The sequence below is a fragment of the Amblyomma americanum genome, chromosome 11 (assembly GCF_052857255.1).
Source record: "Amblyomma americanum isolate KBUSLIRL-KWMA chromosome 11, ASM5285725v1, whole genome shotgun sequence".
Taxonomy (NCBI): Eukaryota; Metazoa; Arthropoda; class Arachnida; order Ixodida; family Ixodidae; genus Amblyomma; species Amblyomma americanum.
In genome coordinates, this window is record NC_135507.1 from 65,900,395 (window position 1) to 65,926,638 (window position 26,244).

General features: G+C 44.2%; 1 protein-coding gene across 1 annotated transcript; it reads right to left on the reverse strand.

Moving 5' to 3' along the window:
* Nucleotides 1–1,143: 1,143 nt before the first annotated feature.
* LOC144111484 (uncharacterized) lies at nucleotides 1,144–21,564 on the reverse strand. Its single transcript, XM_077644796.1, has 5 exons — nucleotides 21,427–21,564; nucleotides 7,843–7,892; nucleotides 6,961–7,128; nucleotides 4,302–4,433; nucleotides 1,144–1,439 (listed from the first exon to the last, which is right to left on the reverse strand). Exons 1-5 carry the CDS (start codon nucleotides 21,504–21,506, stop codon nucleotides 1,144–1,146), a joined length of 726 nt encoding a protein of 241 aa, XP_077500922.1. The 5' UTR covers nucleotides 21,507–21,564.
* Between the last annotated feature and the right edge of the window lie 4,680 nt (nucleotides 21,565–26,244).

Genomic DNA, 26,244 nt, shown 5'->3' on the forward strand with positions numbered 1-26,244 from the left:
TGTTTAAGATTGCCAGGCGGTCGAAATTTCTGTAGTCCTTCACTGTTGCGTCCCTCATAGCCTGAGCCGCTTTGGGACGTCAAACCCCCCCAAACCAGAAACCAAACCTGATCGGTCTGTAATTTTTCATGTCCTTGACGTCTTCTTTGTTATGGACTAAGATGAAGTTAGCATCTTTCAATCTGCTGGTACGCTTGAGGTCGCAAGGCGTTGCGCATGCAGGGTGGCTAGTTTTTCTAGCAGTCTCCCCTCTGGCCTTCAACAAATCTACTGTTGCCTGATCCTCACCAGCTGTTTTCATCCTTTGCATTGATCGTAAAGCGTAATACGGCACTCTGAACACAAATTTGCCTATATAGGAATAATAAGAGAGTAAACTGTCTTCAAGCGCATTTACTTTTAGCGGCAACATATGGGACTCAACCACTGGGGTAGATAACCTTCACTATGAACAGAGAATTCTTACGGTTGGCAACGGGAATAAACTCCCTGTTCAAAAGATGCAAAATACGAAGGATTTAACAGAGATTTCCACACCCTCAATTTGGTAGCCTCAAGCAGTCCGCTGCCGCATTTAAAAGCCTGTTTCAATTGCTAACTGCTTCAGGTTAGTACGCTTTCGAATGTAAATATCTCGCCGTTGCCAAGTGTAACTTTCCTGATATTTAACAATCGAAATCTACACCAGGACTTGTACACGGTACCCTGCACCTGAAAAGGTGTGTACTCAAAGAAAGCTTACTCCGTTTTTACTCACGTATATGTCTATTTGTGTCTAGATTGTAAAGGAAGATAACACCAAGTGATTGAGGTATCATATTTTCTTCTTTAAATACGAATAAAATAAACTAATATTGTATATAACTAAGGTGGGCAATATTCCGTAGCTGACAGTTAGAAAATTTGATCAGATATATGTGTTTTTCTCTTAGCTTGTAGAAAATGTCCTCAGACCAGCCGCTGAGACCGAAAGCCGGCAGTTTTCTAATTTGCAGATTTTTAGCTATTTTTATTCATAAAGATATCAATATCTCTACAGGACAGAGGAACACAAATATCTTCTGTGAACTGTTCTTTTTTTTCTTAGCAATTCAAAAACTGGTCCCGTATGCCACTGTGTCTGCACAATGCTACGGTTGCGCCTCACTTACTGCGCACAATCAGCCTGAAGATAGCTCTGTTCTTCCCTGGTGACCCAGTGTTCGGGCCGCTTGCCACATACACTCCGCTATGATGGATGTGCACCCTGGCAGTTCCCCAGCTGTTGTCAGATCCAGTTCTTGTGATCATGTCATTAGCGTATCCCGTTGCGTTCACTCGGGCCCATGACGTCACTCGCGGTTGTTGTGTGACACCAGGCACTTCCTGCACTTCCAGGGCTACCTGCTCGAAAAGGCTGGCTGAGACCGTGTAGTTTACCGGCAGGAAAGTTGGCCCTCCTGTGAACGGAAGAAACGACTGCGTGTGAACCAGTAGGGAGAAATATGGATGATGTTTTAACACTACGCACTAAGCAGGATGAGAACATTTAGTGGAACGCTGCATTAGCCGTTGAGCAGATCTCGTGCCAGAGACATCCCCGGCAGCTGGCCCACCTTCTAGTTGATCAGGGATTATGTAAGCCAGCCACGCAGTATGAAAACGAAAAGTATTATAGGGAATATGAATGGCGAGGGTTCAAGTAAAAAAAAGAATTTACATTTGAGCCTTTTATTGCCAGAGAGCTGCGGCATGAAATGGAAGGACGAATACACTTGAAAAAAAAAAAAGATTGGGGACAGGCGTGGAGTTTATTAAGGTGAATGTCAGCTACTAACGCATAGTTAGGGGTCGGTGAGAGCTAGAGAAAAAATTGGAGGTCACATTTAGGCTCCACCGTAATGGTATGATACGTTAGCGTAATGGATTAATTCCCATATATGCAGAGCACCTGCACTGCGATGGCTGAGCGATCATTCATTATATTAACTGCTACATGCAACGCTCACAAGCTTGCTCACTATCCGGTGGCCAGGTTGTGATGACGCGTCACCTGGGAGGCCCACCTGCCTCCTAGGCTGCTCTGTGGAGGCCACCGGGCAGAGTCATGCATGCGATTTTTCGCTCAGAACGCCCAAGCCTAAAACCCCGACACCTGATTTTCTGGAGAACAGGACTTTTTACGGGATCGCGTTAAAAGCTAAGGCACACTTAAGTTCCGCTTTAAGGATGTGACCCGATAGAGTAATGGATTAATTCCAATATATGCAGAAGGTCGTACTCTGCTCTACATTTATTGATATCTGGTAGTACTCATTCCGCTTCTGGGGCAGTGGTGCAGCGATTAAGCGATACGCCACAGCCCAGCCATGGCAGGTGCTCCCAGCGGTGGGCCTGTTGCGGGCCAGTTTGTTCTTCCCGAGCGACCAATCAATAATTTATCTGCCACCTGCCGCGGTATTCAGTTTGACCACTACGCTGTGGGTCGGTTGTGAGGACGCCGGAAGGTCACGTGATCTAGGAGGCCAACCGGCTTCCTAGCTTGCTCTTTGGGGACCACCTGAAATAGACATGCTTTTCAATATTCGCTCAGAACTCTGAGGCCGACGCCGCTAACAGCAGAGTTTTGAAGAACTAGCCCTTTAACGCAATCGCATTAACATTTATTTCCCTGCCCTGGTCCGGGTCGCCGTCACAAGTCGGAGAGTCGCAGCACATTTCACCCAAAACAAGGACGACGTGGCCAACGATTAGGGGCCACAATATTTGGCGGAGTGCAACTGGAGAGGAGCCCCAGCTCTCCGAAGAGTAGGGTACCTGAGTAAGCAGGAATTTGCGTTGGAGGTAGTGTGGTGACTATATTGCACGTGAGAGGCCCGGTATGTGAAAGATTCGTCTTCACAGGAAGGGCGCCCGGTTATAAACTGCTTCATAGAACTTCGTTTTATAACTACGTACTGAACTTCTGAAACCTTCGGCGCCCACCTCTGTGGATTTGTCTCGCACAAAGAGATTGGTGTCCCGCTGGCCGCCTTCAGGCCGCCATTCGACCTCGAGACAGGTCCCTACGAGGAGCGAAGGTTAGCTGCCGACGGTGAGCTATGCATACATCATGCCTCTATGCCGAAAACAGCCGTTATTTTTACCCTAAACAGAAAACAATTAAAGTAGTATCACCGCCCGCGTATTTATTTTTTGTGAGAAACTATTTCCTTAATCAGTCATTAGAATTTTATGCGATACTTTCTCTGCTATAACCACCACTAATCTAAATTATTACATTTTATTTGCAAATGCATGTGTACGTCAAGAGAACATATGTGAAAAGTTGTAGGGGACACTTAATTTCCGCCTCAGTGGTATGAAGGGAGAGCGTGAGTGGGTTAATGCCCGTATATGCCGAATACACCACTTTGTATTTTACATCCACAGGTCGCTGGTAATCCTTACAGTACTCCAAGCGCAGTGGTGCAGCGATCAGCCGCTGCACCAATGCCCTGCAATGGTAGGGGTTGGCACACATAGGGCTTGTGCGGCTCAGGTTGCTCTTCCCAAACAACCTCTCGTCACCAAGCGCTAGTTTAACTGCCTCCTGCCACACAGTTATTTCTGAACCCCGTGTGCAGGTTTCGATGACGTCACAATGTCACGTGACATAGCCCCCTCTCCTCAGGCCGCGTTGTGGTTTCTCAGGGGATATTTTGTCGAATTTTCGCTCACGGCCAACGACGCTAGCTTTTCAGTGATATGATGCCATTAACGCTACCGGTTTAATAAATGGAATGTTAAAATAAAATTTTACCTTTTTTTTCGCTCAGTTTATTTCAGATTATGAACTTCTATAGAAGCAGTCGACACCGAAGAGGCGACAGCAGTGGCTGCTGGAATTATTTGATTAGCCGGAAACACACGATGCCACAACGCGTATAGTATTAGTAATAAGGTACTTCTGTACTGACGAAAGCGCGCATATCTTTTGCGTAACGTCGTCCAAGGAACTGCGGGGATTCTCTTACAAGCCTTGCACTGTTGCAAAAAAAATTGCAGCGAACGTGTTTCACATTGGACCAAAGAGCTTCGAGACAGCGGATGCATAACTACTTTTCAAACAACGCCACGCGTAAAAATACTTGAGTGGAATTTTGTGCTGTTCAGAAATGCCACCCACCGAAACATATGCAGTGCAGTTGCTTTGGCTGCCATCAGAGGGACTCACTTGTAGCGGTCGCCAAAGCAGATAGCCTTCGCGCATAGCAGTCCTCATACTGCTAATTTGCCCAACGAGGACAAGATAATTTAGATGCTACACCAGTGTTTCTTACCTTGAAACTCAAAGTACATAGCTGGTGAGCCTATGTTGGACAGCGTGCTTCGCTCTACCTTACACCAGAACATGTTTGTTCGTAAATGAGGGTCGACGTTTATTCCTGGCGGCCACTTCAAGATATAAGCACCTGTAAGTAGAAAGAAGGAGAAAATACGCTCTAGAACAGACCTCATGGGATCAAAGCAGGAGCACCGATAATTTAACAAATTATTAATCGACATATTAGCAGCAGCGCTGCGCTTCACTCTCCAGAAAAAGGCGCGAAAATCAAAGAATAAGATGCCACTACCGCCAGCAAATAAACTCTAAAGCGACAGTCGAAATGCTTGTGCCAGTTGAGTAAAAAAAAAAAAGTCGCCGTCTGATCCAAGCTGCTCCTGCAATACCTGACGACATGAGTGCCACCGTGCTGCACCCTGTTTTCGTCGTGACCAATACACACCAAGCGCTATTTCTCAATGAACCTTTATGCGTCCGTTTTTTAGCGCTTGCCGTTTATGCCGTCGCGCAGGGAGGCGACGAAGTTTTCAACGTAAACTTCCAGCGCAACCTCGTCCAACGGCGAAGCTTTTTCCACAGCTGACTTTTCAAAGATGTCTTAAAGCCTTGGTTGCTATACATGTTCTCGAAGCCATTGGATAAGACACTGGTTGCTTCTCAGCTCTTCTCCTGCGACTTGAAAAGTTGATCGCACTGTGACTCCGCAACAGTACTTCCAGCCACCTTTTCTTTCTTTTTTGCCATTCCTGTAGATAGATGAAATAGCCACAGGAACCTCTAGTCGCCTCTTTTGGCCCATTATTTTTCTCCTTTCATCAACGCCGCCAACTACGTTTTTTTGCGATCCATCACTGTTTTTATTAGTTGGCTTCGTTTCAAGGTTCTGCGCAGTGTATTTCGAATACGAAGCAGCCGCCTCTTTATGCTCAAAAAAGAATACTAATTTTTACATCTCTAAATGCAACCCAAAAATATGAAGAGGAGGGTTGCAGTCATAGCCGAGCTGTGTCAACTGTCAAAAAAACTTCAGGTCCAACAATCAAGATGCATGCGTTGCAAACCCAGTAAGTCTACAATTTTTCCGGGTGTATTTCATTTTCAGAGTTACATAGATGTGACAGATAGGGCAGGCAAAGATCGGACAGACTGACGAAAATTGGCGGACACCCCGAGGTTGAGATGTAGCTGTTAAATGCATTCCTGCCACAAAATGTTTTGGAGCCTTGTAACAACTTTAAGCTTTAACATCTGTGTTGACTAGTGACCATAACAAAGATAAAGGGGACAGAAAGGTGCAGAAGTAGCAAAAATATTTACGTTCACAAATTGAAATAACTGAAAATCGCATTTTTGGCGAGCCTTCTTTGTGTCAACCAATCACATAACGAATGCTGCCGCCCTACGGAGAATTAAAGTATTAAATATTTGGTAGTTTATAAGAGGTGAGCCTTAGTCTGCAAACATCGGTACCGGAATTAGCTGGGCAAGAGTAATCCTGCCTAAAGAGCTAATGTGTGCTATGTGTACGGCTATGCGTACAGCTATGGGTACAGCTATGTGTGCGCGACAACGGATTTTTTGAGCGCCAGGTACTTAACTGGAAGCCAACTTGCTGAAATGTCAAATCTAAGGGCACGTGGGCAAAGTGCACCGCGTTTCGAACTTCCTCTACAAGGGTTTTTGTTCTTTTACGTTTTGGTGAACTTTATCTGCGAATGACTTTACCATTAGCAGCCTACGCGTCTGCGAATTGTCCTCTGTTTAATAACATGTTTCTCCTCATCGTGTGGCACTTACACGAATGTTAACACAGAGCTATTTTGAAAAATCTCAATACCGATCTCCTGTTGAACAGACTGCCAGTTGAATTCTCATATCGGAGTGCTTAAACTGCTTTGTAGCCGTTTAGATGGAATTCATCGGAGGTTCGCGAAAATATAAGGAATGTATTAAGGGCAGGCAACAAGCAGCAGGGCATAGAAAGAACGGCTTATAAGAATCGCTACTAACATCACCAAGACTGTACTCTAAGTCGTTTGATTTCAAAATATATACACAACTGTAACAAAAATGAGGCTTATAAAATTGTTGAAACAAGAAAACCTTATTCCTGAGGCACCTTTGGATCCAGGAAGAGCCTGTGAAAGTTCGTACGAGTACACATATAGCCAGTCTTAAAACTTATTAGCTTTGAATGCAAAGAAACTACTTTGAAAATCACAGGAATTTGTTTATAATATATTTATACCTGAGTAGCCCATAAAGAACAAAATTATCTCCTGCCTAATTTTCCTGCGCCACGTAGGCCTTATCGTTATTGAGTCACCATGCAAACTGTTATGTTATAGGAATCAATCTTGAACTCAAAGTTTTATTTTTAAAGCAAAGAAGTTCAGTTTCAACACCTATTAAGAAAAATCCTTTGGCGCGAGCATTAGAAAGTATCCAACAGTGCTGTACTTCAATCTAAGAACTTGTATTGCGCCCTTTTCGCGTGTCGGGCATCGACTTTGTGCAGAGCAATGGGATAAAGTGCCACTTTCTCGCTACGTTCTGAACATTTGAATGAAAGTTCACGTAGCCATAGTGCCCCCCCCCCCCCCCCCCCATTGCGAACTTAGCGCTTCTATGCAATTTTATATTGCCGGAAATACCTTGAATGCTCCTTGGCTGGAGGTTGACGGTAGAAGGCAAATCAACTTCCTTGATTGTGTAGTCAAAGGAAATTCCTCGATTCTCAGGGCCATGACATTCGAGCTGCGAACTCGCATTTTCACCATAGATATAATTCCTGTGCAAAGCCGTTATGTCCAAGACATCCTCTGTAAGTAATACAGTTTTAACCAAATTAAGTTTTGTAACATTGAGCCCCGCAGTGATATCATGCTTAGAAACTGTAGACAAGCAAATATGCAGCAAAAATAGTTCTTTGGCGCTATTCTCGCATATATCATAAGACTTTGCTATACACAGCATTGTATATGCAGCTCTTCCGTCGACAGGCATGCATTTTTTCGCAAGAGACGTTTTTGATACCGACAGAAACGTTCCCCTTGGTTTTCAATGCAATCTCGACTACGCTATGCGAGCGATGTGACAAACTTTAAAGACAAATTTTGCTGGCATAGCAAGAACGGACCATTACCTAGAATATTTCCTCAAGAGTACCTCACAATATTTTACAACTGTAAACTGATGTCCAGGATTCCGGGACTTGACTGTGAGCAATGCTCGCATACGGTTGTCCGCTATTGATTCGGAGCGAAGAGAGCCCCAATTGGATTTTCATGACTGCGGTAAGGCAACGTTCAATTAAAAAAAAGGCATTCATTTGGACTGAATTTTATTAAGGATACCCGCGTATGTCCTGCGCATTATTTCTAAAGCTCTATAGTAACCATACACCTTCCGAAACACATCATTCTGACTTGCACTTATTGCACTGTGAATCAAGGTGCGGTATATAGGTGTATGCGAACGAATATAACACCAACCATCAAAATAGAACAAAAGAAAAAATATATCCGTCCGCATACCTTTGATACGCTCACCGTGAAATTTAAAAAATGGCCCATCTTTGAAAGAACTGGAAAACAGAAAATGCGATAAGTCAGATTCCATAGCTGGCACGCTATGATCACTCTGAACTTTACTTCAAAGTCATTAAATAAGGCCTAATAACAACCGGTAAGGTTTTATTCAGGTTCCACATTTTATTGAAAAGAAGTGCAGATGAGGCCAACATAATTTAATTTATACAGAAGAAGCTCTCTAAGTAAAAACTGATAGGCGGACCCCCTCTTAATAATTGCATATATCAAGCAGATAAAATGGAATCATGCCAATCATATAGGCGGAAAACAAGTGTTGTACGAATAAACAAACAACAAAAATAGGTTGAGCACGTCCAATATTACAAAAACAAACATAGAACAACGGCGAAAAAGAGAACACAATACTGTTTAAGTACACTCAAGCAATACAAGCTATCGAGAATAATTTTAAAAAATTGGCATTGGTATAGCTCAGGTATACCAGGTTATACGTAGCGAGAAATTGATCTGTCAATACCGCCGCCTAACAGCGGCCGGACTTTCTTTCTCGTCACCCATGCGAAACGACTCTGATACGGTTTACTGTTGCGGGTGTTGCAACTGAAGAAAGAGTGAAAAGTGCACGGGCCTGAGCACAAGCACAAGCTGAGCACAAGCTGAGCCACAATCGCTGCCCCGTGCACACAGCAAGGTAGATGTATACTGGTAGCGAAGGCTCCATAGACGCCCATTGGTCCAAAAAATGGCGGCTCATGGGCACTCCAGCGCCCCTAGATTTTGGGGGGCAAACTACGCAAACGTGACGTAGAATGACGTCACGCATACGTATGCTTTTGGCGCGAATTATAAAGCGGTCTTTCTGTAGAAACCGCGTTTTCGAGCCCGTATCTCTCGAAGGTTGCTGCCTTTCAGCGCGCCCCAACCTTTGCCAGTCAAATGTGCTCGAGTTCCTGCTAGTTATGGCCTTGTTAATGTGCAATTGGGAACGCAATGAAAGTGACTGGTAAAGGAGGGGCAGCATAGAAAGGCAGCAACACTTCCAGACACTGGCGAAGCATGCATGATTCGTAGTGCAAATACTGGTGCTAGTACTTTTGAGAGCTTTTGAGTACAGCAAGGTATGATGCACAAAACACTGGCTCAAGTGCACAGTTCGCAATAGAGTGTACGGCAAGTATGGTTTTCATAGTTTCATATTCATTGTTTATTGCAGCAACCAAACAAATACAGTCACAAAGCACACCCTTGGCACACAAACAAAAAATACATGTCACAGGCAGCACAAGCAGTATTGTTTAAGTTGGCTAATCATCTCAATAGTCACAGTGCAGATAGGAAAAAGCCCTGAAGTGCCACGAACGTTGTCAGGAAATTGAAAAGTATAGAAAACAATGCTACGACAGCTTCAATTGAAGCAAACATAACATGACATAAGTAGGCGCATCAACACAGACCATAGAGCACACTGGGATTATTCTTCACATTTAATTTCTTCAGCTGAAAGAATATAGAAGGTGCGTTTACATCTGCAAGGCAATGTTAAAGCCAGCTTTAGCACCCTCAAACGTGCTCAACGTATGAGCAAATACCATACATTGAGCCGGCGTACCATCTCCAGAGTACTTCTACTCGTTAGCCGGATCAATTTGAAGTAATTTTACGTCAACAAAAGTACACATGTAGTACAGCGTACAGTGAAGTGCAAGGACATTCGCGGGGCAAGGACATTCGCACACCTCAGCACTGAAAGTGTGTGCCCTGCAGTGTAGTACATAAATATCCCCGAAAACATGAAGCCAAGTACGCACGAACGGGTTACAGCTATGAAACACGAGCGAACAGCCCGGCGAAACCATATCGAAGCTATCGCGCATACCTAGAGCAGACGACACACCTGTGAAAGTCCAGCGGGAATCGGTGTAGCGTGACACCAATGGTACTATCCACGCTGTCGCAGTGTACCACGGAGCATCGTTTCTTCACATGCCGCAAGCTCATCTTGAAATGAAGCGCTAAGCGCTTCAAAAGAAGAGCGCGAAGCGTGCAAAGACGGAAAAAGACTTCGCACTGGCCGCAGGCCGAAGGAAACGACAAAACCGAGAAAACTGCCGCAGCGGTGCAGCGGGGTGCAAATCTTACCGAACGGTGACAAAGAAGCGACGTGCAAGGACGACGAAAACTTCGCAAAAGGAGCATTTTGAGACCGGCGAGCTAAATTTATACGCTTTACCAGGCGCGCCATCGCAGACAGCTGGCGATAAGAAATCGCTTCGTGAGCTCCCGCCACTGTGGCCGGGGTAGCCGGGTATCGAAACAAGGCCTGCAAAGACGCGCTGTAATGCAGCGCACACTCATGAATAGGGGGAAGGTCAAGAGTGTTGCAAAAATACAAAATTTGCCAGGTTTTAATAAAATGACTTACCTCTTTCATAAAACAAGGTGCTAATATATTTTTTCTTTTCTATTGGCAGATTACATTCCAATTTTGTAGTTTTATCATTTATTTATATGAGTGTTTTGCCCCCCCCCCCCCCCCATCCTCTGGTTGTGCTGCAGTCGCGCTAAACCACTTTTCGGCCCAGCCTTCGCCACCACTTTAAATCCGCCTTGCACACAGTAGGAGAGTTAAAAAGGTGCGAGAAGAAAGCCGTGTCACCTCCGCATTTCATACGCGCAGCTGTGCATGTGCAGTTAAGCGCATAGCTAGCACGTGGCATCTACGTGTGTCATGCGTGGCTCCAGCGGTGAAGGAAGGCCAGCAGCTCCTAACTGCTGCGCATGCGCACAACCGCTCTTCCACGTTACGTCAAGCGCGGCGCCAAGGATGGAGTCGGCGCGCGGCCGCGGCGGCGGCGGCGGCGGCGGCGGCGAAGGTCTGTCTGCACTCGCGGCGCACCTGCTTCTCCTCTCCGGTCACCGCGCATGCGCACAGCTGGTCTCTCCGGACAACAGCGATATGCTCGACTGGTAGCCAAGTGTAGCTCTCGGCACAGAATGCATATTTAAAAATATTTATGGAATTATGCTTTGGTACGGGATCATTTTATGATTGCGGGTAGCCAGCTGCTGACAGTGGTTGCTGTAAAGTGGACTGTTCGCAATAATCGGTTGGGAGTTTCTGAAGAGTTTGTTTCAATGATAATCTAGTATTCATTATATTAGACACAAGTGATGCAGTTAAGATAATGATGGTAGTTCTATTGTGCCGGGCGAGATAAATTAATAAACCTAGTTACATTTGGAGTGAACAAAGGAAAGGCAAGATATTGAGCCGAGGTAAATGGGAGTGCTAAATGCGCTATGTGAGCTGAAGGTCATTATTTTAACAGATTCGTTTTGAAGATGACATAAAGAAGAAAGAAGGCTACAGTACATGTTACCCCACGATGCAGTAACTGAGGCGGGTATGAATAATAACACATTCCACTTGGTAAACGTATAAAAAATAAAAAAAATTTTGCTAATAGTTTTGGTGTGGTGGTTAAATTTTAACTGTTAATTAAGTTTTATTCCAAGGAATGCTGCAGATTTAGATGGAAGAGTATTATCGTTATCTAAGTACACGCCAGGAACGGTGAGAAGTCGCTTGTGTTGTGGACGAAATATTGTTACCTTCAATTTATTTGGGTTTCTTTGTGAAAGACTGCTTCGGAACCAATCCATTACGTGTTCAAGGTCTGCATTGATTTTCGATGTTAGGTCACTTAAGTTATGACTAGAGAAAAGTATGGTAGTTTCATCAGTGTACAAAAAACAAATGGTGATGTTGAGATATTCAAGGAGATCGTTAATGTAAATTAAAAGCAGAAGGACGCCTAGAATGCATGCGGAACTCCTTGAAATACTCTATTTGGCTGGCATAAAGTATAAGGTGTTTGGACAACTGACTACTGTTAACGAGGTAATTGCGTAGTAAAGTTAGAGTGGGGCCACAAATTTCTAGTTATTCTAGTTTCAATAGGAGTATGAAATGACTGACTGCGTTCAACTCTTCTGAAATCAATGAACGCAGCTACCGCTCAATCTTTTCTCAACGAAGTGCTTAATTGTGTCAGTAAATTAGGTATTCTGAAGATGTGCCACAACATGAACACATCGAGGTGAAGCTACGTGGTGAGACCGTTAACCTAAGTTTCTGCATTTCATTATAATCACTAAACATGTTCACAGTTTATAATTTAGAATGTTACTGCCCGAGGTTTTTAGAATAAAGCAATAAAAAAATTCGTGTTTCGTTCAATCGACAGGTTCAACAATCCCCACGAAATAGCTTGTTACATGCTACAAGTCATCACCTGCTGCCTTCAGAAATACTCTGTGTGCTCGGAACTTCACGGAGTATTTTTGCCAAAATATTCGTTTTGAGTATGTATTTTAAACGCATGCTAAGCCATAGTCTGTAAAGTCCAGCTGCGGTGACTATCTTTCTCTGAACGTTGAATTTGTGAGAAGCTGCCCATAAATACCTTGTGAATGGGCGGAAAGAATATTTCGAAATTCATCGCTTATTGGATGGACCGTATTACATGTTGTGCTCAAACTTTTGCTAATGTGAGTAATCACTCAGTGAGTGCTTGGAATATCGAAATACAGAACTCGAGTTTTCTTCCTTCTGTCGAGGCAAGAGTAGTTCTGTTCACGCATCTGTGCTCGTCCGGTATTCCTGTCTTGGAGTCCCTTGTCAGCAACCCTTAAGAATCGATGTTAGCTCAAAGATCTTGGTTTGTGGTATGCTTGTGCCTTTTTAGAAAGATAACCACTTTCTGCAATGTTTTTACTTTATCAAGTGAAATTGCGCTGAAGCTTTTTCAGTGCTTTTTTTTCGTGACTTCAAAATTTGCCGGAATTCGTTGGGCTAATTATCGACTATCATGAGTTCAAGGCCGTTGCAGAGTGGCTGCAGGGCACCCGCTATCATCAGCAGCTGCGAACATAACGTGAAGGATGTCTTGGTCGGAGCCGCTGATGCCCCGCGGCGTTCACACTGTAGAAGCTACGTGATTGATCAATTGCACTGACTTTGCGAGCAGTGGCACGCCTTGAATGATTACAACACTCTCGCCTTCAACACGGTACAGCGCGGGGATCCACGATAAGAAGCATAGCCAAGGCTAGTATAGAAAGGCCTATTGGAGTGAGCATGGATCTGAACAGTGAGCGCTCTCTGACAGCGTGGATAGTTGGCTGCTCTCGCTATTCGAAGGACCGAGGCGCGCGAACTTTGCGCTAATGCATCATATGTAGAAGTTATAAGTGGTACTAAAATGTTCCGTAAACATTTTTTTTTCAAGCAGCGACCCTTTAATAGCTGTATTAAGGTACTCATTTATGTTGCCTGCTATGAGTGAATACCAGAAGCGATTCAACCCGCTTGTGGCACACAAGAGTATAGCTCGTATAGTCAAAGCTCGTATAGTTAAAAAAGGCTTGCTTATCCACTTGCTTATCCTTATTCGCGCGCCATTGATTGCTGAAAGCGCTCCGGTTCCTGCAATCGACTCCCAGAGTGGCAGACGAAAGTCAAGTCGCCATTGTCTGCGCTCTCTAAATAGCACTATTTAATGCAAAAAAACAGCGCGAACAAACGGGGACTAGACGAAGAATACACAGGAACAAGCGCTGACTCTCAACTAAAGTTTAATCACAGGAAGCACACTTATAAAAGGAAACAGAAAACGAAAAAAACACAAAATCAGAACGCATGTGTTACTATGTGATGTCCAGCACTATTTAATACGACTGCATTCTCGATACAACACATAGTGCCAAGGCGCGAACTGAACGAGGACTGAGAAAACGTAAGCAGCAAGAGAGCACGATCAAAGCGTCGCGCCAGGTCCATGCCGCTGAATTTCGCCCTCGAAGAGCGCGGCACTGTCGTCGCGCAAGCAATATTTAGACTAGGTTCCCTCTTTTCGGCTTGCACGGAACAGCACGTGATGCCATTTTTTTCTTTTATAGAGCTTTTACATATGCACATGTCTCGCACATAGTGCTTTTCATGCAAGGTAAACATGAAAAAGAAACATACAGGAGTTAAAACTTCTTACGGGAGTTTTCTTCAAGCCTGAAAGGTAACATGCCTTGCATATATTCAGCTGTTCAGCTCGGCGGCGGCGAATGTGCTGCTTCTTGGAATGAACGATACCAGCATGTGCCAGTGAGAGTGCTTTTCCCCGCCAACACCGGAATTTTCAACGACACCGACGGCCGCTGTGCTGAACTTTTTCGACGTCCGCAGTGGCTATCCCGAGGAACATCAGCATCATCGAATCTTTCGGGAACCGCCCCTAAGGTTTTCTTCACCAGTGGGCAAGGCAGCACCCGTGGGATGCAGTCGCAGCTAAACCCGTTCGTCTTTTTTATGCAGGTTAGTAGATATCGCTACTCCTATGAATTTAAAAGCGATTCTCTTTGTTTGGTTGTGCTGCCTTGACCAGGCGTCTTGCTTGAAACATTTGCAGAGTGTTTTGATTCATTTTGTTTACTTGCACTTTTGCTTAGCGGTGACGTTGAGCTTAATCCAGGCCCAGAGGTAGCAAAGAAACTCGATGAAATTATCGAGAATCAAAAGGTCTCTTCATGCCAACTTCAGTCTCTAGGGGCAAAACTTGACTTGCATATATCATAAACAAATCAGAGACTTGCTTCAGTTGAAAGCAAACTGGAAGTACTATCGCAAACAGCCCAAACAGTGGAAGCATGCGAGCACTCGTTGGCAGGATTGAACAGAGAAATAGTTTCGCTAAGAACAAAGGTGGACTACCTTGAAAACTACTCTCGTCGTAACAATCTGCTCCTTTATGGCATTGAAGAGTCAGAAACTGAAACAGTAGCTGACCTTAAGAAGCATGTTCTGACGGAAATATTTGAAAGCAAACTTGAAGTCAAAGCAGGGAGTTTGGAGAGGGTGCACCGCTTGAGGAAAAAAGCTGAAGATAAAAAGTGTCCCGTGATTATGAGGTTTTTTGATTTCGCTGAAAAGGAAGAGGTTCTCCGGAATCCTTCAAAATTGAAGGGTTCCCAAACGTCCACCTCAGAGGACTTTTCACCTAGGCTACGGAAAACGAGAAAGCTACTTTGGACTACTGTTAAGGATGTTAAGAAGCCCGAGGATAAAGTGTACCCCAAATATGACAAATTAGTTGTCAATAAAGAGGTGTACGCGTGGGACGAAAAGAAGAACCAAAGGTATAAAGTAAGTGGTGCAGTTTCAGGTGATATCGGTCAAAACGCCCCGAGTAATGACGCAACTTCCACTGAATCAGTGAAAAATGCCGGGCGTCCGCGAAGGAAATGTGCTCCCGCTTCTCCTACTTGACAGGCCACAAGTTCAATTCCGTCTTCCTTCAACGCCCTTATTAATGATCATCAAATTAAACAGATACCGTCATCTGCAGAAAATATCGTTGGCAATTCTTTTGGCAGTCGGACTAAACCACCACATGAGATTCGCCAACTACGTGTGATATCTTGGAATGCCAGAAGCATTGTTAATAAAACAGACAGCCTTGAGGTAGTGCTCTTCTCTTATGATCCCCATGTACTGGTGATAAGCGAGACATGGTTACACAGTGGTATTTTTGATGAAGAAATTGTGCCACCGGGCTACGTCATTTACAGACGTGATCGCGGTTCACGTGGTGGTGGGGTTGCTGTGATTGCTAGGTGTGAAGTGAACGTAACGCTCCTTGAACAAATTGATCAGCATGAACGCTTGTTTTTGCGCCTAGTAACGCATGGCTTCACCTTTTACCTTTGCGCTGTGTATCGTCCACCTGATGCAACGGATTCTTTTATGTCTAGTCTTTTCGATCCTTTAATACATTACCAGAATCGGAATCTTATCCTTACCGGTGACTTCAATCTTCCTGCCATCGACTGGGACAAACCATCGTATGGCCTTTGTGCCTCATGTGATATTGTTTTAGATCTGATGTTTTCTTTAAACCTTAAGCAAGCTGTTCGTGAGTACACCAGACAGTCATCTGTACTAGACCTATTCCTTGTTAGCCAAACCTTTTTTTGATGGAGTGCTTGACGTTGAACCGGGAATATCGGATCATTGTCTTTTATACTTTTGTTGTGTTTCGCCTGGTGCTTCGGGGGTGCGTCAGGCTAAAATGATAGAGGACTTCGTTCGTGCTAATGATAATGCAGTCATCGACGGCTTACAGTCGCTCTTAAGCAGCTCCTCCGGGAATGACGTTCATAGTTTGTGGCATCGCTTTAAGAATGCAGTGCAGTACTGTACCGAACATTTTATTCCACTTAGAAAAGTTCATATCAACCGTCGCAAACCTTGGATAAGTCGAGAACTTCTTCAACTGAAACGCAAAGTGAAGCGATTTAGGAAGACAAAGATATCTTCATTACAACAGTTCCAACTACTCAAACAGAAACTTGCCTTAAAGTTAAAATCAGCAAAGTTTCATTATATTAAAATGACGCTCCCCGAATTCATCAGAAGCAATCCCCAAAAGTTTTGGAAATATTTAGGTCGAAAGAATGAGCAGTTGAGCAAGGTTAGAATTAATGACGACATTATGACCGACTGCACAGTGATTGCAGAAGGTTTTAACTCTTACTCTCAAAGCGTATTTCTGACGGAGAGGGCAACCACAGCTAGAATTCGAGGTGATAATCTTGGTAACGTACCGGCTATTTCTGTGAATGGTGTTCTGTCGATGCTGCGTAAACTTGATGATAAGAAATGTTCTGGTCCTGATGGGCTTGCAAATGCTTTTCTTAAACGTTTTGCAACGCAATTATCCGAGTTTTTAACACAGATATTTCAAGTCTCTTTAACTTCTGGTGATGTGCCGGAGGACTGGAAAATGGCCCGCGTTGTACCAATCCATAAAAAAGGAGATAAGCTAAGTATTTCTAACTGCAGACCGATTTCAATTACTTCTTGTTGTAAGTTAATAGAACACATAGTCTCTGGGTACCTTAATTCGTTTCTAGCTGAAAATAACATTTTATCCCCTTTGCAACACGGCTTCAGAAAGGGTATGTTCACCGTGACGCAGTTGGTTTCTACTGTTAATGAATTCCAAGTTGTTCTTGATAAATCCGGGCAGGTTGATGTTCTTTTTTTAGACTTCCGCAAAGCTTTTGACACTGTTTCTCATGGCAAACTCATTTCTAAATTAGATAGTATTGGCGTCCCTACTTATCTTGTCAATTGGATTCATGCTTATCTTAAACATAGAAAACAATACGTAAACGTTAATGGCTGCAGATCTAACGATCTTCCAATTACTTCAGGCGTACCTCAAGGCAGCGTCTTAGGGCCACTGCTTTTCCTAATCTATATAAATGATCTGTCTGCTTCCATCCCCGGAAATGTCTCTTTAAAGCTTTTTGCAGATGATTGCATACTTTTTAGGACCATAAATAACCAGAACGATCACTAATTCTTGCAAAATGCGCTTCTAGCTGTTCATCAGTGGTGTGTAAAATGGGATATGCAGCTAAACCTTGATAAAACTATTCTCTTACGCATTTCGCGCAAAAAGCATCTTAGTCATTTCTCTTACACCCTGCAAAATCATGTAATCCACGAGGTTACACAATATAAATATTTAGGGGTAACGTTAACTCATGACTTAACATGGACTTCACACATTGCAGACATTTGCTCCTCGTCCTTTTCTAAGCTTTGTTACTTAAGGCGGAAGCTTAAAGATGCCCCAAGTAAAGTTAAACTCCTTGCATACTCAACATTCATTAGGTCCAAATTAGAGTACGCTTCGGTATTATGGGATCCATTCATAAAGAAAGACATATCCAAGATAGAGATGGTGCAAAGGAAAGTGGTTAGGTTTATTTATAACAAATACAGGAGGTTAGACTCACCTACAACACTAATGAAAACCAATCATATTCCATTACTTGAAGTACGCAGAAAAATTTCCCGTCTGTTCTTTATGCATAACCTTTTAACACATAAACTAAACATACCCCGCCCTGAAATTCTCAAACAATTGTCGCGCCGAACACACCATTCACGAATTCATTTGCTGGAACCCATTTTTGCAAAGACTGACTCATTCAAGCACAGTTTTTTTCCACGGACTGTTTCCGACTGGAACTCTCTTCCCGAGGCCATTTTCCAGTCCTCAAATTTTAGTAAGGCTCTTGAGAAGCATTTTCTCGAGTAAATGAGCGTTGTATTTCGTTATTCTGCTCATTGTTTGTAACCCCATGTATTTTCTTAGTATTTGTCATTTTCAATGCCTTGTATAGCCCCTCCTGCATGGGCCAATCTATTTTCCTGCAGTATTATGAAATAAATAAAATAAAAACAAAGGCTGGTTCGGAAAACATGATTCCATTAACGTTCTCGTCACGTCTCGTCAGATTTGATCGCTGTCGTTGATTAATGCACTATAACGTCTAACCCCGCTGCGACAGACCCGTGTCTTCTTTTTTTCGGCAAAAATGTGGGTGTCATTTCTTCAATTAAACTGTGCACTGGTCACAGTTGCATTGCTGAGCAAAGTTATCGACAACCGGGACACTATTACGCAACAAAGAATGATGCGGTTCTTACTGGTATCCCCTGCTCGCGTATTTGTGTAGCGCCCTTGATGAGCGAAGTGAAAAGCCCCGCATGGCAAATTGGCAAATAAATGCAATAACAACAACAACAGTTCGCGTGAGTATCCCCGGAGAAATTACTACAGAAAATGCGTCGTCGAGTCTTCGCCAAGTCTAGTTTTCTTTGTTTTCCTGGACAAGTTTTCAGTAACTTAGTCGGAGTTGGAAGGCTGAAAATACAAACATCAACTTTTACAGAATATATTCACCCAGCTAATTCATCGTGTGCGCTGTTTTCAGCTTTGGAACGCTATACATGGCTGCACGGCATTTTTAAAGCGGATGGAGTTCTCTGTCTGTTCATAGGAAGTCTCCACGTTGACGTTACCTTACTCCGATTTGCCGTGTGATAAATTTCGGCCATCTTACCATGACTGCACATTCCATATTAACTGTTCTTTGTTCAGGTAGGGACCAGTGGCATTTCTTCTGTGCCGTATAGCATGTTTGGCAGCCACGCTGTATCTCTTCAGCAGTGAATGTAAGTTTATTACCCGCGTTTGAAGCACCACCCACCACTCCTAGTTTTGCAGTGCTGGAGAACTTCTCTGGGGTGCCAGAATACAGGTATCTGGCAATTAAGATAGAGACATAGCGCAACTACCTGTAGCGCTCTGTGCGCCTATTGGTTTCCACTTCTCTTCTGTCTGAATGGCACCATAGCAATATATAAGGATACGGTACAAACTCTCTAAACTGTGTGTTCGGCAGAAATTCATCTCTTTACCTAACGCGAATTAGGTAGCACTGAGCCACAACTTGCAGGAAGTCTCAAGGCGGGAGTCCCCTCCAAAAAATAGCGAAAGAACTTGGGGATCTTCTTAATCACATCGCTTAAAGAAAAATATCCTCTATCATTTAGCTTGCCATTAATGTGTCTACAATGAGTGTCTAAAGTTCTTGCGATTTTTCCGCCACATCTCTTGTTGGAACCGGTTCCAATGTCTTTACATAAATATGATTGAGCCCTCAGCTTCAAAAAGTTCCAATAGCTTCCGTTTGTTTAATATATCGGATTATGCAATCAGACCTGCTAATGAAGCATAGCCAACAAGCTAATCCACACTAATCCACTTTAATCCATTTTCAGGGGTGGGACTACGTCTAAAATTTTTGAGGGTCCTTTGGAACTTACGGGGCTGCTCTGATTTTCGAATTCGAAAAGTGCCGTAAGATTCGTTCACTGCTGGACACGTTGCGTTGACAATGTCAAGACCCCAACTGCATTCATTGATCGCGGGGAGTCCTCTTACCACTACTGGCGGAGGGTGCAGAGGTTAAGCAGTGCGCCACTGCATCGCCAGGTGGCTGTTTTAAACACAGCCACCGGAGGTGCTGGTCAAGCCCAGGTTCCTCTTCCCGCGCTCCCGTAAGCTTCTTGCACAAATCAGGTTAGGCAGGTGGCATTTGCATTAAATTTGCTTTTAAATAATTTTATTTCCACGTGCCAGGGGTGCTCAAAACCTGATGTATCCATATGCCATGGTGGCCAGGTTGTGACGACGTCGCGAGGTCTCGTGACCTCTGTCTCTACAATTCATTAATATAACTGCAACCTGCCATGATTTGTAGCTTGCTCACCGTCTGGTTGGCAGGTTTCCATCTCCCAAGTCGGGCAGGTGGTATGAAGTCACAAGTTGACGGTACCTCTCACCACCAATCAGGGAATTTAGTGACTGAGAGGCCGGGAATATTTCTGACACGACAACCAACATGCTATTGCAAAAAAAACCCAAAACGCTAGCTTAGCTTGTTAAGATATGTGTGACCACGTAAAGGCATTTGAGCATGTAACTTTATCTTTGTAATGAACTCTGTATTTGTTCTACAGACCTTCCAAACTTTGACTTGGATATTGTTTGTTGTTGGCAAATCTAGTTTCAAAATTCACATTAATTTCGATCGAGCAGTTGTAACAAACGCACACTTTCACTGTAAAAAAAATGAACAGAGAGTAGCCTTCATTACGTCGTCACTGGCTCTAGCGGCGGAGTATTAGCGATGTCGCATCTGGAGAGCGGCCGGCCGCGGGTACGTGTGGCCGAATGTCGGTAGCTTCTTCACCGCGACGATAAAGAGCAGTACAATACATCCTGATGATGAAGCCTGAGGAAATCATCATCATCACCATAATCATCATCATCATCATCATCCTGCCACTGCCGGGAATGTACCCAAGTGGCTATAACCTAGTACATACCGGGTGGTTCAGCAAGTACATTCTAAAATAGGAGTTATGGGTGTGAAAATATGGCTTTTGCGGCATAGTATTTTTTGTGTTGGCGAACAACAGAGAACCGGTGAGTCATGTTAAAATTGTAAGCTGGTCAAGTAATTTCTTAATATTTAATTTTTTAACTACTAAAGTTAGGTACGTAGTTGCAATTAGAGATTTGTAGCTGGTCGTTAGTAAGAGCCATATCCGTTTTTAAAAATTCGAAATTGCGATTACCTTCGCCGCTGTGGCTCGACAATAGTTGGTTGCATCGTGCGAAAGTACATGCGGTTTGGGCAGCATGAAGGCAAAGCAGTCACTCCAGTGTGCGTAACTATTCTAAAAAGCCAAATTTGTCAAGCCACATCGCCAAGGCTAATCGAGTTTTCGAAATCATAAAAAGTAATACGGCTTTTACTAACGACCGGCTACAAACGACTAGTTGATAATTGGCGCCTAACTCTTCTAGTAAAAAAGTTCATCATTAAAAATTAGTTAACCAGCTTACTATCTAAATGATTCACTGGTTTTCTGGTGCTTGCCAACACTGGTAATATAAGTCCGCAAAAGCCATATGTAATTAGCCCCACAGCCTTTTTTGAAAATCTTTGAAGGTGCTCACTGAAGCACCCGCTATGACCACTGTTCTACAATGCACCATGGACGTGCACAAGCGTATCCATATTACCTCTCAAGAACGAACACAAAGATACAAGACAACGAAGCAGGGAAAAGGAAGCCATTACCTTTCGGATGTAACGCCATATCGCATCGATCCATAGTAGGGTGGGTCATTGTAATTACAAAGTATCACACGCGCTTTCATGGCTGATGTGTTCCAGGCAGATATCCGGAGGTCGTGAAGCGCACTCTTGCAAATAGACGATTCCTTTTTAGAGAAAAAAAAACACCAATGAGAAGCTAAGTCTTGCGAGCAAATTCAATTCTACCCTTCAGCATACACGTTTTAGCATACACGTCACCCGTTTCCAATTATATTGAGAAAAAAGAACACCGTAACTATAAACGACCAGTTTGGATCTCTTAGCTACTGGAAGCATCAAAATTCTTAAAATGCATTCATATATCGTGTCAAATGACTGTTTCCCATCAATATGTGCTAGGTAGGCTCTCTATCTTGGCCTTATTTTTAGTAATGGGGAGTTTTTGAAGACAGCATCTCTTATTGAGCGATCAAGCAGGAAACAGAACGATACGTGATGTTTTAAGGTGTTAAACCCGTGGCTCTAATTTGAAATAAACATAAAACCACGTGTATCTAGCACCATGTTCTCTGAAGCCCAGATACTACGTGGAGCCACCAGTGCTGGTAAGTTATGCTGTCCTATGAAGCATTGGGCAGAGCGCACATTTTGTAAACTGCGCAGCCGCCCGAAGAGCGGCCATTTCTGACCCGGTGGAGGTTGTCTGATGCCACGTTTGCTGGTTAATACTGGTCTGTCTCGCAGGAATGACCACGGCGTAGGTTGAACTTGTACCTGAGACCGAACCATCTGTACGCAAATGAGTTTGGTCACTATATGAGGCGTGGAGCAGGTAGAGTGTCCACTGTTTAATAACCGGTGTCAATGAGTTCGGTTTTTTCGTTATGCCTGGGACTGTAAGGCGCACACATGGCTCCTACAGACACCACAGCGCAGAGGAAGGCCGCGCTGCCGGGGAGGACTGCGATGGGATGGACGACTGGTGAGTTGCTATAAGCTTTGAAAACGCTGCGTCTGGTCTTTGATCTGCCACTGACACAAGCAAGTGCTGAGGAATCCTTGTCAGATGACGTATGTGGATCCGCAGGGTGTCAAGGGTTATATACGTCCAGAGTGGGTAGTCCTGGGCGATAGCAATGGTAGCAGCTGTTGATGCGCTGCGAGGGAGACCCAGGCCAAGTGCCTGACCTAGTATACTTTGGAGGGCAAGCAAATTAGTCTTCTATGTGCTTGAAAGCACTGGTGTACTATACGGCAAAAATCCCCAAAAGAGTGCTCTGTACAGCTGCAGCATTGACAAAAACTACGAGCCCCATAATTTGCCGCCAAGAAATCTGAGCTGGTGTGTGATAGAGATTAGCTCTTTCTTTAGAAAGGTGCAATGCGGGCTCCATGATAAATTCCGGTCTATAATCATTCCTAAAAAACGATAAGAAGCACGATAGGCGATGCCATGGCTGCCACCAGTTAGTGGATAATGAGTCATATTTTTTCGCGTAAATGCCACTACAGCGTACTTCTCGGCTGACACGCTCAGACCTTGCTCTCGGAGGTATGAGGAAGTTATGGCTGCTGCCCTCTGAAGTCTTGCACGCACCTAGAGACGCGTCACAGAGGAGGCCCAGATGCAGATGTTGTCGGTATACATAGAGATATGAACGGTATTAGGTAGGTACTCCGGGAGTCTTATAAGTATTAGATCAAACAAAGTCGGACTGAGCACTCTGCCTTGGGGCACACCGCAGCATGTGTAATGAACGGGTGTGGAGCCATCTTCACACATAATAAAAATGTCCTTTTGTTCAGATTGCTTTCGATCCACCTATACATCCGTCAACCGATTCCAACAGCCTCTAGCGCACCAAGGATGGCCTCATGTGTCACGTTATCGTATGCACCTTTGAGGTCAAGAAAAAGTGGCACGCACTTGCGCTTCTGGCGTTTATGTTGCTGTACGGTGCACACAAGATCAATGACGTTGTTTACAGAAAAGCGACCCCATCGAAAACCCGCCATAGCATTAGGATACATGTTATTGTGCTGAAGGTACACCTCAAGACGCACCAGAAGCATTTTTTCCTTGACCTTTCTCAAACAACTGGCCAAAGCTATTAACCTGTATGATGGCAGGTCGAGCGGGTTTTCCCTGATTTTTGTAAAGGTATCATGCCCTTGATTTCTACTGTGGAGGAACAACTCCGTCTTGTCACGAGTGGTCGTAAAGGCTGAGCAGCTCTCTACGCGCGTCGTGGCCAAGGTGGCATAGCGCAGCATACATAAGGCCGTCGGGCTCTGGTGCAGACGAACGCTTACTTTCTGGAAGCGCAGCATCCCGTTCCTCACGAGTAAAGATAACATCCATCGCTGAATCCAAAAATGGCTGTGTTCTGCCACTTAAAAGCAGCCCCAAAATGTCTTAATTCTGCTTTACGCCATGGCGACCACAGTCAACTCGTAGCTGAATTAAGCCATCCTCAACACCAGGCGCATGAGGAGGGTCATGAGATCTTCTTCCAGTGGATACCAGGACACTGTGGCATTGTCGGAAACGACGCAGCTGACACTGCAGCCCGATCGGCTCACGGCAGCGCCAACATTTTCCACATTCCGTTGACAAGAGCCAACGCAGCAAGACATCTGCAAATGCTTGGCTGAAAAGAGATTATAGCGTCATGGTGTTCTCCTGGAAACTCAACATGCTTTATGCACCCCCTAAACCCCTTACTTCAATTCAGTCCTCCACCCGGCCTCTCCCACTGCGATGCGACGCTATTGAGTCGCCTGTGGCTGGGAGTGGCGTTTACTAATGCCTATACTCCCACTTAATTGCAATGGCAGAATCTCTTGCGTTTGAGATCTGCGGGTGTGACGAAACAATAGAAACCCTTCTTTGTAATTGCCCTCGGTTTCAGCGTGAGCGTGCACTCCTGGCTGCAACACTCCGCCGCTTAGACGCTCGGCCCCTTACTGAAGCTTTGATTATGGGTCCTTGGAGTAAGCCTTTATCGTAGTGGAGACCTTTGAAGGCAGTTTTCAAGTTTTTAAAGGACTTAGGACTAAGTGCAAGGTTGTGAACTCTCAGTGTGTGCCCTCTGTACCCTGCAAGTAATGGCCAACGAAAATCTGGAAAAGTGATCATCTCCCTTTGCTCTCTCCCCTTTCTATCTCTCCCTCCGCTCCCCTTCCCACGGGTATGGTAGCATACCGGGTGCTGCCTAGTTAAGCTCCCTGCCTTGACGTTCGTCTTTTTCTCTCTTTCTGTAAGCTGCGGGGATGGACACAAGAGTTATGTCGACGTGTGTTCGAAGTGCTACGAATCTTTTCTTGAGAGGTGAAGTTTTACAATGCACATGGCCAACGTTGCTTTCCAGAGTCCGCACTGACGTCATTATTTTAGCGCTAAAGCATTACTTAGCAAGCTGAAGCCCAGTCACGAAAATTGTGGCTTGCATGACCTTGAGGTTCATCATGGCCAACCTGCAGATATAAAATAAATATTACCGCGACTGGGTTTCGAACCCGCGGCGACGCGAACAGATCAGCTTCGCTGGCCACTGCACGAGAGCACTATACTATTGCCGCAGCACATCACGCCTCTTGTTAAACTGCAAGACACTCTCGCGCTGTGCATTAGAAGTCGTCGTCTCCAGCAACTTCCATCTGCGCGCTAAACATTTCTCACGTTCACTCGGTTTAACTAGGTTAAAACCATCATTTTTTTTACATCGGCAGGATGTAACAAAAAAGTGGTTTACAATTTCATTATCATCAAAGAAAATGTGGCGTTTCCATTCGAGGCCCAATAAGTACGTTCGTTTTCTTGAGATGGGATTTGTTTTAGTCTTTTTAATATCATTCTAGATGTGGGACTTCCGCGTGGCGCGAAAAATAGCAGTGTAATCTCAAGCCTGGAGCGGAGATTAATCCTTATATGACCTCGAAGGGTTAATGAATGGACATGTTACGCCTGCTGCCCTCTTTGCGCAGTTTGTAGAGAAAAGGCACCAAAGATGTGTTATAATTCGCATTATTGGAAAGCCAACACAGAGTGCTGACTTGTGCCGCATACGCAGTCATGCCTTGGTGCTATCTCAATTCTCAACAAAGACCGTGTGGATTTTTTTTTTTGCTTTTTGGGTCGCCACGCAGCAGCGTCTTCTGATCACCTAAAGTCGACCTCAAGTTCCGTTTTTTTTAACTAATAAAGTTTTTCCTCTTACTCCTCTACCACGCGAAAGTCATTGTCCCTAAAAACCTGTACCCCGCGAAATTTTGAGGGGCGCGCTGTAACGCCTATTTGTTCAAAAGTCGTGGGATGGCTTTCTTGGTTTGTTTAAAAAATTCAAGTTTCCTGCCCCCAGCAGCCATACATCCGTCATGCGACTACACTTTGCTTACGCTTCACAGTGGGATTCTTTGTTATTTAGATAGAAACACCCATTCCTACGAATAGGCGTACAGGTATTTTGCTGCTTGATGGTGCAGGTATGAAGACTGGTAATACTGAGGATTGAGAAAATTCAAAAAAGGAATTTGTAGCACTAACAGCAGCCAATTTTTAAATCGCACGTTCAAGAGAATACACAGGCATGCGATATATATTTTACGCACAGGAAAACAACTTTTTTTTTGCGGTCCGACGGAGATGTACACAAAATATAAAATTTCCGAAGCACAGGGCAGACCTAGAGGCCTCGTATCAAAAGCGTATTTGTATATTGATTTGTTTTACAATTTCAAATGATAAAGAGAAGGGCTCAAAAGTACTTAACCTCAAATTGAAATGCGCGTGAATATGCTTGCTTTTTCGGCTGCTCTTATACAATGTGCTCGCACCGA

Bases quoted from the DNA above. Each gene is read 5' to 3' on its own strand.
- LOC144111484 (XM_077644796.1), bottom strand. From the start codon at position 21,506: ATGAAAGCGCGTGTGATACTTTGTAATTACAATGACCCACCCTACTAT. The intron at 7,129-7,842 runs GTATGCGGACGG...TATTACTTACAG, and splicing joins TCACGGTGAGCGTATCAAAG to AGGATGTCTTGGACATAACG. The intron at 1,440-4,301 runs GTAAGAAACACT...TTCCGTTCACAG, and splicing joins TATGTACTTTGAGTTTCAAG to GAGGGCCAACTTTCCTGCCG.